Source organism: Poecilia mexicana, unplaced genomic scaffold (assembly GCF_051168715.1).
Source record: "Poecilia mexicana isolate PSO_F unplaced genomic scaffold, ASM5116871v1 scaffold_2, whole genome shotgun sequence".
NCBI classification, from domain to species: Eukaryota; Metazoa; Chordata; class Actinopteri; order Cyprinodontiformes; family Poeciliidae; genus Poecilia; species Poecilia mexicana.
The window spans coordinates 8853141-8866254 of record NW_028263371.1 but is presented as its reverse complement, the minus strand read 5'-3'; the positions used below and the strand labels follow the sequence as shown (position 1 = coordinate 8866254).

The 13114-nt window shown below is 45.7% G+C and overlaps 1 protein-coding gene and 1 long non-coding RNA gene across 2 annotated transcripts in view; both read left to right on the top strand.

The window, feature by feature from the left end:
• Positions 1 to 13114, top strand: part of LOC106923883 (BCL-6 corepressor) — a 32972-nt gene that overhangs the window by 16368 nt on the left and 3490 nt on the right. Inside the window, 2 exon segments of the mRNA XM_088003850.1 lie at positions 11316 to 11482; positions 12397 to 12542. Coding sequence (XP_087859976.1) covers positions 11316 to 11482; positions 12397 to 12542 — 313 coding nt within the window.
• Positions 1865 to 6013, top strand: LOC148160387 (uncharacterized). Its single transcript, XR_015764626.1, has 2 exons — positions 1865 to 3806; positions 5675 to 6013. It is a non-coding gene; the product is annotated as an uncharacterized LOC148160387 (long non-coding RNA).

Here is a 13114-nt window from a genome sequence, read left to right as displayed (position 1 = left end):
CCTATACTACCTCTTTCTAGCTTCTTTTTTCATTTGCTTTTTTTCTCTCATCTCACCTTTACTCACATTTTCTTCCTCACATGCTCCATCTTATTACTCTCCTCGCCTGCTACTCTCCTCTCTCTCAGGTTTCCACCGTCTCCCTCTCTCCCTCCCCCCTTCCTTTCCTCTCGGCGCTCTCTTTCTCTTCCTCTCTTTGTGACTCAGATTGTCGTTGGCACCCCCCTTCCCCTTCCTCCCTCCCTCTTCTCCTCCTCCTCACATGTGCACTCGCTCACACACAAACACACCGCCGCCTCCCCTCCTCTCGCCTCGCACCGCTCTCACATCTCATTAATTCTCCGCGAGGCGAAGTGTGACACACACATACACACACACACACACACACACACACACACACACACACACAGGCACGCACGCGCACAGGCACACGCGAATGAGCGCAGGCAGCATGAGGGATCGTTATACGGAGACGGATGCTCGCCAGCTTCGCTCTCTCTCTCTCTCTCTCTCTCTCTCTCTCTCTCTCTCCGGCATCGGGGAGGTTATTCCTCCGTCTTTGTGCGGAGCTGCCGATCATTCTTATTCCAGCGGCGCCACCAGGGGGGCCAAGGGGGATTCTTCTGCGTATATCGTCGCATGTAAATACGAATTTAAGGCCAATATCCGTTTAAGTGAGTTGCGACATTCATCGAGAGCATTGTTGTGTTTTTTTTTCATGTGCCACCCCACCCCATCTCTCCCGATCTGGTCACCTGTGTTAAAACTTTCTCACTTTCCCACTTGTTCTCTGCACGTTGTAAAGAAAATAGGGGAATGTGTGAGTTTTTGGATGTTCCTCGTCTAATTTGAGAGTTCTTGGCACATCGCCGGTGTTGGCAGGTCTTATAAATTGATGCAGCTCATGTCGTTCCTCTACTTTGTTTTAATGGTGCCCGACCGCAGTCTGTGTGGTTGGTTTGTTTGTTTTTGTTTGTTTTTTTAGAACAACTGTGAAGTGTAAATTGATCCAGTCCAGATTTGGGTTTTAGATGCAGATTTCTTAAGGAAACCACTGGATAGCAACTTCTTATCGCCAACAAATGCACGCTGATGATATGAACCGAGCCCAGCAACGACGACTAAATTTTCACTGTGCGATTTTTACAGAATATAAAGAGCAAGATAGTTAACCCTGCGTTGTTGTGTGTATTTGAATCAGTGACATCACAAGAGGCAAATTGATCTGATTGGCTGCACTGGCAGAAAAGACACGAGGCTAGCTCATTTTGACAGATCTTATATGGATTCTCTACCGCGATCCCTTTCACAAACCTCTGCCATATGCTTCCTGAATTTGCCGTAGAGCTCTGGAGTACGGCTCCAACGTGTTCCTGCAGCCGTGCAAAACAAAAGCAAACGCCGGTGTTGGATTACACGTGAAGAAAGAGTGGGGGGTGGGGGGGGTAGGTGGAACAAAAGAGATGGACGTTGAGATGGATTTCATCTCAACTGACTATGCTTCCTCACAAAATGGCAGAATAAATAAAAAAAACTGACCATGAGGCGTTCTGAAGGTGGCAGAACATATATATACATAACAGGAGTTAATATTTACAATAACGTCTATGTGCTTTATAAATTGCAAGCTAATTAAATTTCACTGAAGCACAGCGCTGCACGTTAGCGTCGACAGGACATGCAAAGAAGCAATAGAAAACTTGCTCAGGGCACAATTGAGATACTATTTAAAACATAATTGTCAAGTGCTCAGCCAGCCCCTCAGGTCTGTGACGCCCTGGGCAGTGAGCCATATCGACCTCATCTGCTCCCATGTGTGTTTGCGTGCGTTAGTTCTTTTTTTTGGGTGGGGGGTGGGGGGGGAGGGAACTGTGGAAACCGGTATCTTCGTGCCACGCTCGTTCCTGCCTTGCTTTATAGTTGCGCATGTTAGTTGGACACATTTATGGTGATGAGGGAAGTGTGTGCGGGTGATTATGTGTGTGAGGCTGAATGGGAGAGAGCAGGAGTGTGAATGAGAGGTAAGCACTGGGAGTATAATCGCGTTCTAATGGCCCTCTAATGTGCCGTGGTGACTGTGGTTAGCAGCGGCGGCGGCTGTTTTTCTCCCTGGCTTTCCGCGCGCTCACACACACACACACACGCACACACACACAGTCGGGATGCAGCGCAGCAACAGCAGCAGGGCTCAGTCAGCCGTGCTCGAGTGAAGCTGGCTCGTCTCTCTGATTTATGCGTCTCTCTCGAACGTTTTTTTCCCTCCCTCTCCTATATTTTTTTCTCCCCTACCGCTTCTCATTGCCTCCCCCCCCCATCCCCTTTCCACCTCCTCCTCCTCCCGCTCTTCCCTTTCTGCGCTCCTCGTGCGGACAGGCAAAGAGAGGAGAGAGAGGCGGAGGGGGGGAGGGGAGGAGAAAACCTGAGACTACACAAACAAGGCGCTGACCGCTGCGCAAACACCGCCGCCCCCTCTTCCCTTCCTCCCACCCTTTCTCTCTCTTTCTCTCTCTCTCTTTCTCTTCCCCCCCTCGCTCAGGAAGCTCGTCTCTCACTGCCTGTGTGAGATAAGCCCGGGGCAGGCCCCTGGGGCTCCCACGCACACGCATACACACACACACACAGACAGTGCGCATACAGAGACACACACCAGTTTATGCATTCTGTCTCTCCTATACACACACATACACACACACACACACACACACACACACAGAGCCACGCAAGCCTGTAGCTGCACAGAGCGCTTGTCTCTCACTGGTGTTTTAGCGCCGCGAGCTCCGGGCTTATCACACGCAGGCAGAGAGATACGAGGGCCTGCGAGACGGAGGCACACACACACACACATACACACACACACGGCTCACATGCTGATTATGAAGCATGCAAGGAAATATGCGGAGAGAAACACCCGCTCTGACCCAATAAGCACACGCACAGACTTCCCTGACGTGTTCCTCTCCATATGCTACACGGAGAGACGACTCTTCTCCTCCGCTCTCGCTGCTACCGCCGCCGCCGCTGTCGCACACCCACACAAACTCGCACGCGCACACACACACACACACACACACGCACACACAGAGACACACAGAGCTGCGCGTTTAGAATAACTCCGTGCACAGACGTATGCACGCGGACTAAAAAACGGGGATGGAGAAGCAAGGTTTGTTGGCTCAGGCGTCCCTTTTGTGTGAAAACCTGTACACGCAGCAGAACGCAAGAATTGTCGCGCGCGCGCGTGCGTGCGTGCGTGCGTGCGTCAACCCAGCGCGTTCCGTGCAGCTCCCGAGGCCCCCCGTCCCCGGCACCGTGCATATTTCATGTTCATTTAGTTTCGCAATCCGTGCCTCTGCACATGAAAGCCCACTCTCTCTGCCTTCCTTCCTCCCTCGCTCACTCGCTCGCCTTTTATTCTCGCCGCTCGCTCTGCCTCGCTCGCTGAGCATTTGAAATGCTAATGAGGAGAGATTCTGCGGATGTCTTCATCCCTCTCGCGGCGCTGATCGGGGGCCCCTCAGCTCTGCCCGCTGAAGGCTCAGATAAAGGTGCAATCTGTCATTTATTCTCCTCCGGTGAATCGCTTCTGAGCTCGGCTGTCAGATCGATGCGATCCAAGCGGAAGACAAAAGTTCGGTTTCACCTGAAGCGCCCTGTTGGACCGGCTTCTGTGACGGTGAAACTTTGAAGGGAAGTCTGTGCAGTGGCAGGGTTTGGTTAACGTAGAAAGGCGCAATTACTTCAAAGGTCATCAGACTGACGGCAGATGGTGTGATCCAAAGGAGTATTGAGGACAATCTGCCTTAAAGGCAGGGGCGTAGGAAGCGGGGGGGACGGGGGGGACATGTCCCCCCCAATATTGGAGAGAGCCACATTCGTCCCCCCCAATAATTTCACCGCAGTTGCGAAGAATTTTAAAATCTTCCACTCGCATGCTTTTATTTTGAAGGCGCACAACAGCGCATTCAGCAGAGCGCTTCCTGCCCCTCCCCCCTCTGAATGGCTCAGAGTAAAGGCAGCAGCAGACGAGTCAGAAACTCCGTTTGAAGGAGGTAAACGATCTGTTAGGAATGTTGCCATGAATGTCGCTCGGTTATAACATCTTGTTGTCAGTTTACTTTCATAAATAGAACTAAATCTTTTTGGTTAAGCTGTTTTAATTCTGGAATAGTCACATGTCCAATATTATTACTTTGTCTAAAAGTTAGCTACTAGCCATAATGATTTATTTAATCAGATTGAGACTGAAACAGCAGCAAAATTAGCCTTTTTATTATTTAAAGTGAGCAACACCTGATCATACTCGACCACTTAACATGTATTTTATATTATATTATATTATATTATATTATATTATATTATATTATATTATTTAGATATTTAGAAGAACAACAGTGCTGGAATGATGTTGAAGAAAGGTGAAGAAGCTCTGGTGAGGTCTTCATTTAGTTTATTAAAATATGTATTAACTTTTTAATTTTTAAATAAACTAAACTATTTTATTATGAGAGGAGCAGGTCAGGGAAGACATTGGAGAGCCAGGTGAAGTTTCAGAATGTGAAGATATAAAAATTACATTAATTTCAATAAAACCAGAAAGGAGAACAGGTGAAGACTGATGTCAGGTTGATTTCTTTCAACGTTTCAATATTTTTTTCCATTATTTCCAAACTATAAGGGTAATGATTAGGAGACATTGACAATAAGAAAGGTGCTTGAGGAGAGGTTTAAAATAAATTTGTGAAAATTTTTGCTACACAGTAAATGAAGTTGAGATGTATAATAATGTATACATCTGAAAATTAAGTTGTTTAAATTCTCATACTGTATGAAATTTAGTTCACATTCTGACACATTCTGACACTGTACATCACTGTAGTGTCTGTTGTAAATCCATGAATCCATGCAGGAACATCAGGCTGCAGAGAGTCAGAGGGAGGCAGAGACAGAAACACATATCCATAGATATTTTAGTTAAATGTGGCTGAAAATGACAGGAGGAAAAAAAACATTTAGGCTTTTTGCCTCAGTGTTTTTTATGGTAAGTTACTGAATGCAGGGATGGAAAGTGGGACTGAGTTAACAGTGAGGAACTAAGATGTCTGTTAGATGTGAAAAAGTATAATTTTTATTTATTTTGTAGATCAAACTGTTGCACTGATGTAGAGTTGTTCAAAAAGAACAAAACTTGTTTTTAGATTTTATTTTTGTAGGTCAAACTGCTGTATTAAGTTTAAAACTGCCGAGTCCTATTTTATGAGCTGTTTTCTACTTTGGTTTTAGAAAGAAGTAAAACCAGTTAAATTACCAGTTAATTTATATCAATGCATTTTGACCAATAATCAAATGTCTTTTGACCAAGAAGATATATCAGAATCTGTTAGCCTGTGTGTGCTACCAGAGTATTTATCTTGCTAGTTGTGAGGCAAATTCTAAAGTGAGTGTTCATCCTGGAATGACGGTCATCATACTATGCATAACTTTAATCTGATTATTGGATTGCAAATAGTAACATGTTAGAATACTTGTTACTGAAACAAGGGTCAAATTAGAGTAACGCATTACTGACGTGTTGATGGCATAATTGACACTTCTGCTCAAGCTATTTACTGATCTGTCAGGTTTCCGATATGCGTCCCCCCCAATGACAGACTCGTTCCTACGCCCTTGCTTAAAGGTATCAGAAGGTTTTGAAAAGTTAATATTTTAGAATCTAAAATAAAGTAACACTACTTTACTGTTGGAAAGATTTTAAGCATTTTTAAAGAAAGTTCCTTCTAGCTGAACGGAGTGTGGATAACCCAGTTCTGCCCCTCCCCAACCTGTTACTGCGCCCAATGTTACCGCACTTTCTCCTCACTTTCAGGAAAGCCAAATTCTGCTGTTCTGATATATAATCGGCCATAAAAAACGCTGACATGGCAAAGGCGAGTCTCTGAACTGCTTCTGTTCGCTCATAAATCACGGATCATGCTAGCTACGCATGTGATCGCTAAAAAAAAAAAAAAAGATAAAACCAACTTCTCAGAAATCAAAGAAGGCACAGAGAGAAACTCTGCATAGTCTAAACAGAAAATAATTGTAAAACGTCGTTCATTTGAAATCGTAAGCACGTCAGCGGTCACATTAGTTTTCTGTTTTCTACGGAAGGAACTACCCTCTGCTGAAATCCAGCTATCTGTCTTGTTTTGCAGCAATTCGGAACTTCTAGTTTGTGTTAATGGCAAGAAATGGTGTGTGCGCGACAGAACCCATGGTCATCCTAGTTTGTTTTCGCCCTAAATCCCCCCTTGCCAGCTGCTTTCACTGACAGCTTGTCATGGCTACATCGCAGCGTTGAGCCCGGGAAGCCTACTCAGCCTACACCCATCCCCCCTCTGTGTCGACTGTTGTGGGACCGTGACTAACTTGCTCAGCGGCTCAGAGGAGGGCTGACTTGAACCCCCCACTCTATCTTGGTCCTGACACAAGAGCTGATGAAAAGCAGTCTAAATTTATGTTTTGTGAAAGTCTACTGCTGAAAAACTGCAAAGGAAAAGGGAAGAACAACAACATATTATTCATATGACTCAGTCCTCTCATTTCCAGTATATATAGATGAGAGTTTCCTCAGATAGCTTTGACCCTCACCCACTTGTTGCTGCACACTGCTGACCAGCTGGCAGAAAAACCGGCTGCTTAGATAGAAATGAATGCGTTTGGGTCGTGAAAAGTACAGTCGTGTGTGGAAGCTAAAGGGCACCTCTCATTACCATTTCCGATACGAGCAGCTTGTGTTCAGCAGCCTGGACCCCTGAGCAGATAGCCCAACTAATTTAACCAGCCATGACAAGCTGTCAGCTTTCTATGCTCCAAGTGTTACTCTACGGTTAGCATAACAACAAAAGGGACAATATTTGGCGCAATAAGCACTTCAGAACCACTGCTAAATTTTGGGACTATTTATAGTTGGACAACAGCCATAACGATCATTTTCCATTTTAAATCAATGCTTAGCTAGTTTCCTTTTCCTCAGCGTTTGTAGTTTGCATGTGTAGCTTGGTCTTTGGCTCTTGAAGTTATTTACGTACACACAGAAATGTGAATGTTTGAACTGCACAGATTAAAGGCAAGTCCTGCTGCAAATAAACCAGAGCTGGAATTGGCTATAAGGGAAGACCTCTACACACTTTCACCGCCTATTTAGATCGTAGGATAGCATTTTTTTTTACTGGTGTTTTCCTCAGATCTATATGATATTATATAATTCATTACAACTTTGTACTTTTTTACAGACTGTAACAACATGAATCCCTTTGGAAATTATGTTTCCTGATGGGGATTTTTTTTTTAACAATATAGCCACAAAATGATTGTTTAAAAGCCTTCTGCTGCCATCACTTTTTTTTCTATTCCCACAGCTGAGTTTTACGTGCTGGGGTTTAATATTAGCACAACTCTGGTACTAATAATCGACTTATTTATTTTTTTTATTTTATTTAATTTTTTTTTTTAAATCTAGTCTGCAAATGATTTTATTTGGACTAAAGCAAAGCCTTTGAACAACGAGGCTGCAGCAGATTAATTTGTTTTCAGAGCCGGGCTCAAGAGGCCATTCAAAGAACTTAAATGGATTTTTTTCTTCTTCTTCTTCTCCACTTTGGTGTTTGCTTCGTTTTCATTACCCCCGAAGTCGCTGCCGAGCGTCGACATGGAAACGTCCAAACAGGCTTATACCTGAGAGCTGGAAAGTTGGCGAGCAACCAGGTTTAGCAGTCAGCAAGCTGTCACCCCGAGCTTTCACCAACTTCTTTTTTGTTTTTTTGTTTTATTTTTGCCTCAGTGGCTGTCTGACGTGCCACCAGAACAGACAGTGACTCATATTAGGCCCCTTGAATCACTCGTTTTGCATGTGGATGAGGGGGAATACGTGGCGCAAATTACTGCTTGAAAAGGAGGGCATTTATCACGGCAGCCAGAGGTGACTTTTCTCTCTCTCTCCCCCACCACCCCACGTGCCCCCCCCTCCCCATCCACACACGTTTCTCCCCTTTTTTCTTCTCAGCTTTGTTAATAGAATCTGAGTGGCTCAGTGTTAGATTAATTAACTGTGAGATCATCATCAGCGGCGGCAGCGGCAGCGCCTTCAGTCTCACTGAATCCTCACCCCGCCCACACGTTTCACTTTTCCGAGCACGCACCAACTTTCCTTTTCGCCGGAAAACTCCAGTCTGGCAGATGCGCTCATGCATCACCTACACATGTGACACGCATCCAACGCAGGCAGCGCCGGAAGGGGTTAAACGTCTGAGTGATGCATTGATTGCAGGGGAGCGCGGGGAAGCATTCTAGAGAGGGAGATTAGAGGACGGAGCGAGAGAAGAGAATAGAGGAAGGAGCGCAGCAGAGCGGAGGGGAGGTGGCGGTGGGGGGGAGGTTGTCTCGTTTTACTGCGGAGGAGTGTGTGTGTGTGTCTCTCTCTCTCTCTGTGTGTGTGTGTGTGTGTGTGTGTGTGTGTGTGTGTGCTCGCGTCTGGCGGGAAGCCGGGGCTTTCGTGCTAAGCTCCTCGCTCTCTCCCAGCGATATTAAACACGGCTCCGGAGGTTTAGCGCTGCGCCTCCTCCACAGCCACACGCGTCAGCAGCACAGGAACACACACACACACACACGCACTTTGGCACGCTGCATATCAACACTCCCTAGCCGTCAGTCTCTCTAACACTTGCTCTCACTCTTACACACACACATACACACGCACACACACGCACACACACAACACATGCATAGAGCGAGTGGAATCCCCCAGAGGGGAGCTTCGGCACAGCGCTCCTGAATCTCTCTCCAGCAGGCAAACAGAGTGTTGGCAGCGAGAGAAAACCAGTTGGAGCGTCTTCCCACCCTCCCCTCGTTTCTCCCCGTTCACTCTCACTCGCTCACTATTTTCTCCCACTCCGGATTTCCACTTTTACCTCCTCTTCTTCGGCATCATCTCTCCGCCCTGGTTTCACTCCTCTCTCTCTCTGTCTCTCTCTCTCTCCCTCTCTCTCTCTCACACATACACACCCCACCCTTTCATCTCTTGTTATTATCAGCTGTGGCCCCAAGGACGGCCCCGGCAGATTTCCTCCACGGATTCATTCATCTGTCATCTGCCGGGTTGTCCTGCCTCTCGTCCCCTCCGTCCTCTGCTCGTCCCTCCCGTCCATCGGCCTGTTTTCTCTCTCCACTGCCGGGTTTTTTTTCCCACTCTCCAAGCGCTGAAAGGGTGGGGAGGGAGCGTGATAAACACTTGGACTTAGATGGCTGGCCAGAATTAGCATAGAAATGGAGGCTTGGTGTCGTCTACCCAGGTTCAGATGAGCCGCTCTGGCTCCCCACGGCAACAGGACCGCTTGCAGAACGGAGTTTGAATGCATCTGGATAAACGAGCCTTGCATTCACATGCATATATAAATATTTAATAACGGAGCGTTTTTTTTTTTTTTAGGATCCTGAAACACGACGGAGGTGTGGGAGGGGGGAGGCCATTTAGAAATAGTTGATCTTTCGCATCTTTTCTTTTAGTACTTTCATGTAAAAATGTAATTTCCAAGGTGAGTTAAAAGAAAAACACAGAAAAACTAGATATTTTCCTCCCTAAATTCGCTGTTTTTTTGCTCATCTGCTCTAAATAAAAAAGTTCTCACTTTTATTTTATAATCGATGATGTCAGATGAACGTTCTGTTACCAACTGTTTTAAATTTTATCTCATCGTTTTCCAAGTCTTTTGGTTGTGAAGATTAACGTCTGGATAAGATCTTTGTTTTATTTCTCACATAATAACTTTTCGTTTTGTTTTCCTTTTTATCAATTGTTACAAATACTGACAGAAGACGTATAGATTTGCACTCATTAAAAAAATAAAAAGGGTAATTGATCTGCTTTTGGCCTCTAGACCTTCTTGGATCAGGGTTTTACTCTAAACCTGTAGTTCAGAGTACTTAAGCCCCTATTTTAAGTTATTACAAACAATATAAAGGCGTCACAGATCACAAAGTGTGCTTCAAAGAATCTGTGTTTATTGTTGAATAATCCGCTCCAGATTTAACCCCAACAGTTTGTTATGGGTTTTCAAACTGACCTGAGCTAAGCTGATCCAGATGCCTGCAAAGATCAGTGGAATAACCCTGCACCCTACCGCTGAACAGGAATCCAGCTTGTTGTCTCATCGCGATTTTTTTGTTTTTGATGAGAGGGGTGTAAAAACTTATGAGAAACTTGTCATTTCACAGTGGAAAATTCGCAGGAACAACGATCTGTCCTTTTAGTCGGCGGGGAGTTGTTCAGGAAGCAGCTCAGCTCGGCTGTTACTGCAGCAGCAGGAGGTTCTGTTTTCCCCACCACCAGTCTCAGCTGCACGTCTCTGCCTCACAGGAAAAACCCCATAAAAAACATCTTAACATATTTGTAACTCCTAAGCTAATCAATGGTTGTGCTTTCACGGTGCACAAAAAAACGCTGGTGTTTGACGTAGGCATGTTCAATGATTGGAGAGGATCTTTGATTGTATGGAAAATAGAAAATTCATGCAAGTCTGCTTACATTTGTATTTTTTTCCTTTTTTTTTTTTGCAGCTTTGATTTGGGAGTTTAAATGTATGACTTTACATGTCTAATCCAAAACAAAGAAAACAACATTTCTGCTTATTGAAATCACTTTAAGAATGCGCTACTCCGCAGGCTGCACGTTAGCAGTGTAGAAATTCTCCGTCTGACCCAAGCAGACCTTGTATCCACACGCTGCCCAGCAGCTTCCTGTCTCTCAGCTTCCTCTCTGCCTAATGGCGGCAGACGCTGCTCCCGTCCAATAAAGACCATTCTGACTACTTAGCGCCGGACGCCCAACTGTCACAGCCTTAGACCAGAGAAAACGCTTCCAGCTCTTAAGCGCCTCCATCAAATCTCTTTGTTCCGCTTCCATTATGCCGCGCTCGGAGCCCAGCCATTGTAGCTGGCTGCCACGGCGGCGTCCGGGCCCCAATCACGCTGCACACACAAACACGTGCGCGCGCGCACACGTACATGCGCGAGCAGAATCTGGCAGGCAGAGCGCAGTTGAGTCACTCTCGGGCTCCTCGATGCGTTTGGCGCCAGCTCCGGTATTACGGAGCGTTTGTGCGCCTCTGCGTATGTTTGTCCGGCGCAAGAGCACACTCAGTTCTTCCTCTCTCGTCATTCCTCTCCCACAGGAACCGTAAAGGGGAAAGGCTGTGTGTATTCTTTGTCATCACGCGTAGAGAAACACCCTCTCGCGCCGAAAAGCGCGGCTCACCGTTTTGTTTTGTTGTCGACTCTCTCAGGAGGTGGTGCTGTACTGCCTGGAGAACAGAGTCTGCGAGGTCAACCACAGAGACTACGCGGGCTACTGCGCACTCCACGAGGCGTGCGCCCGAGGCTGGCTCAGCATCGTTCAACATCTGCTGGATTATGGCGCCGACATCAACTGCAGCGCACAGGACGGGACCAGGTAAATAAAAAAAGAAACGCCCTCTCTCTCACACACACACTCAGTGCCTATTCTTCTATTCAAAACAGCTGTAGCTCTGTCAGAGTAGATGGTGAGCTTTTGTATATAACAAATTTCAATTGTTGCCACAGAATTATATATAGTTCTAGACTTTGACTGGGCTATTTCATTGGATGCATACATTTTGATTAATATAGCTATAGCTACAAATTAAAGGTCCTCTAAAGTCTTAACTCCTTCAGGTTTTTTGCCCTGTATTTCCCAACTTAGCATTGGTTTTTCACCAATAGTGCCAAAACTTTTTGGTGACATCTGAAGTCAATGGCTATGTTACATTTTAGAGATGCGCTGATCCGATATTAATATCTGTATCAGTCCCAGTATTGGGAGGGTGGGGCGGTAGAATATTTTTCATTGGCTGTTATACTCCTAATTGCTCTATAAAAGTTGTTTTTACATGTTGATCAAGCTTGTGGAGCTATTCGTGCATTTAGGTGTGCTGTACTGGGTCAGAGTTGTCAAGTAAATTTGTAATGCAGTCCATCTAAGTCTGTGTTTTTAAAAACAGAAACATTTTAAGTAAATTCAGCAGTTTTTCTGTATCGAATTGGTATTGGCCGATTCTAAACCTCCGATATCCGTATCGGTATCGGAAGTGAAAAAAGTGGATTGGTGCATCTCCATTATATTTAAGGGTATCTGAGTAAAGTGGGGCAAAGATGAAATGCGGGAAAGGACGAGGCTTGTTAAAAGCAACTCTAATTTTCATATTAAATAGTTTTAAACTGGAATAAATAAGGTGCATGTTATGGGGCAAGGCAGATTAAAGGAGCATAAATATTAATGACACATGCTGTGATTTCTCACCAAGCCCCCTGTAACCTCCGTCTGTGCATCATTGTGCGTGTGTTTAGACCCATCCACGACGCTGTGGAGAACGACCACCTGGACGTGGTGCGGGTTCTGCTGTCGTACGGAGCCGACCCCACTCTGGCCACGTATTCTGGCCGCAGCCTGCTGAAAATGACCCGCAGCGACAGCATGGAGCGTTTCCTCTCCGGTGAGTGTTGTTTACATTTTCAAACAAAACTCCAGTGTAAGGTTATTAAGGCTCAGAGAAAAGGGGAGCGCACAACGTGTATGTGGACATTTTTCTAAACTGACTTCATGGTATTGAGCGGAACAAGTGGCAACAAACCCAGAGAGAGAGAGAGAGAGAGAGTTGCACGTAATCGGCACAAAAACATAACTTTTTCAGAAAGTGGAAACTTAACCAAAATAAAAATGTTTCCGGACTTTTCTTTTTCTCTGCTCAGAACATACTGGGGTCAGATATCAAACGCCTTTAATTTCATTTAAATGAGAATAATAGTGAATTTCAGCTGCTGAGAGAAGAAGCTCAGAAGAGTGGCGATCAAGGTTAGGGCCGGGGGTAAACGGTTTAAAAGCTTGGTCACCAACCCTGTTCCCAGTGGCCCCCCCCATGCCTGCTCTCTCTGTTTGCTGTTCTTTCACTGCTCTGACCTCTGCTCAACCTGCTGGCAGGACTCCCTCTCTGTAAATCCTCCTCTTCCACCTCGGAGCAGCAGCAGCTCCACACGTCCATCTCTGTCATCTCATCTCCCCTCAGGC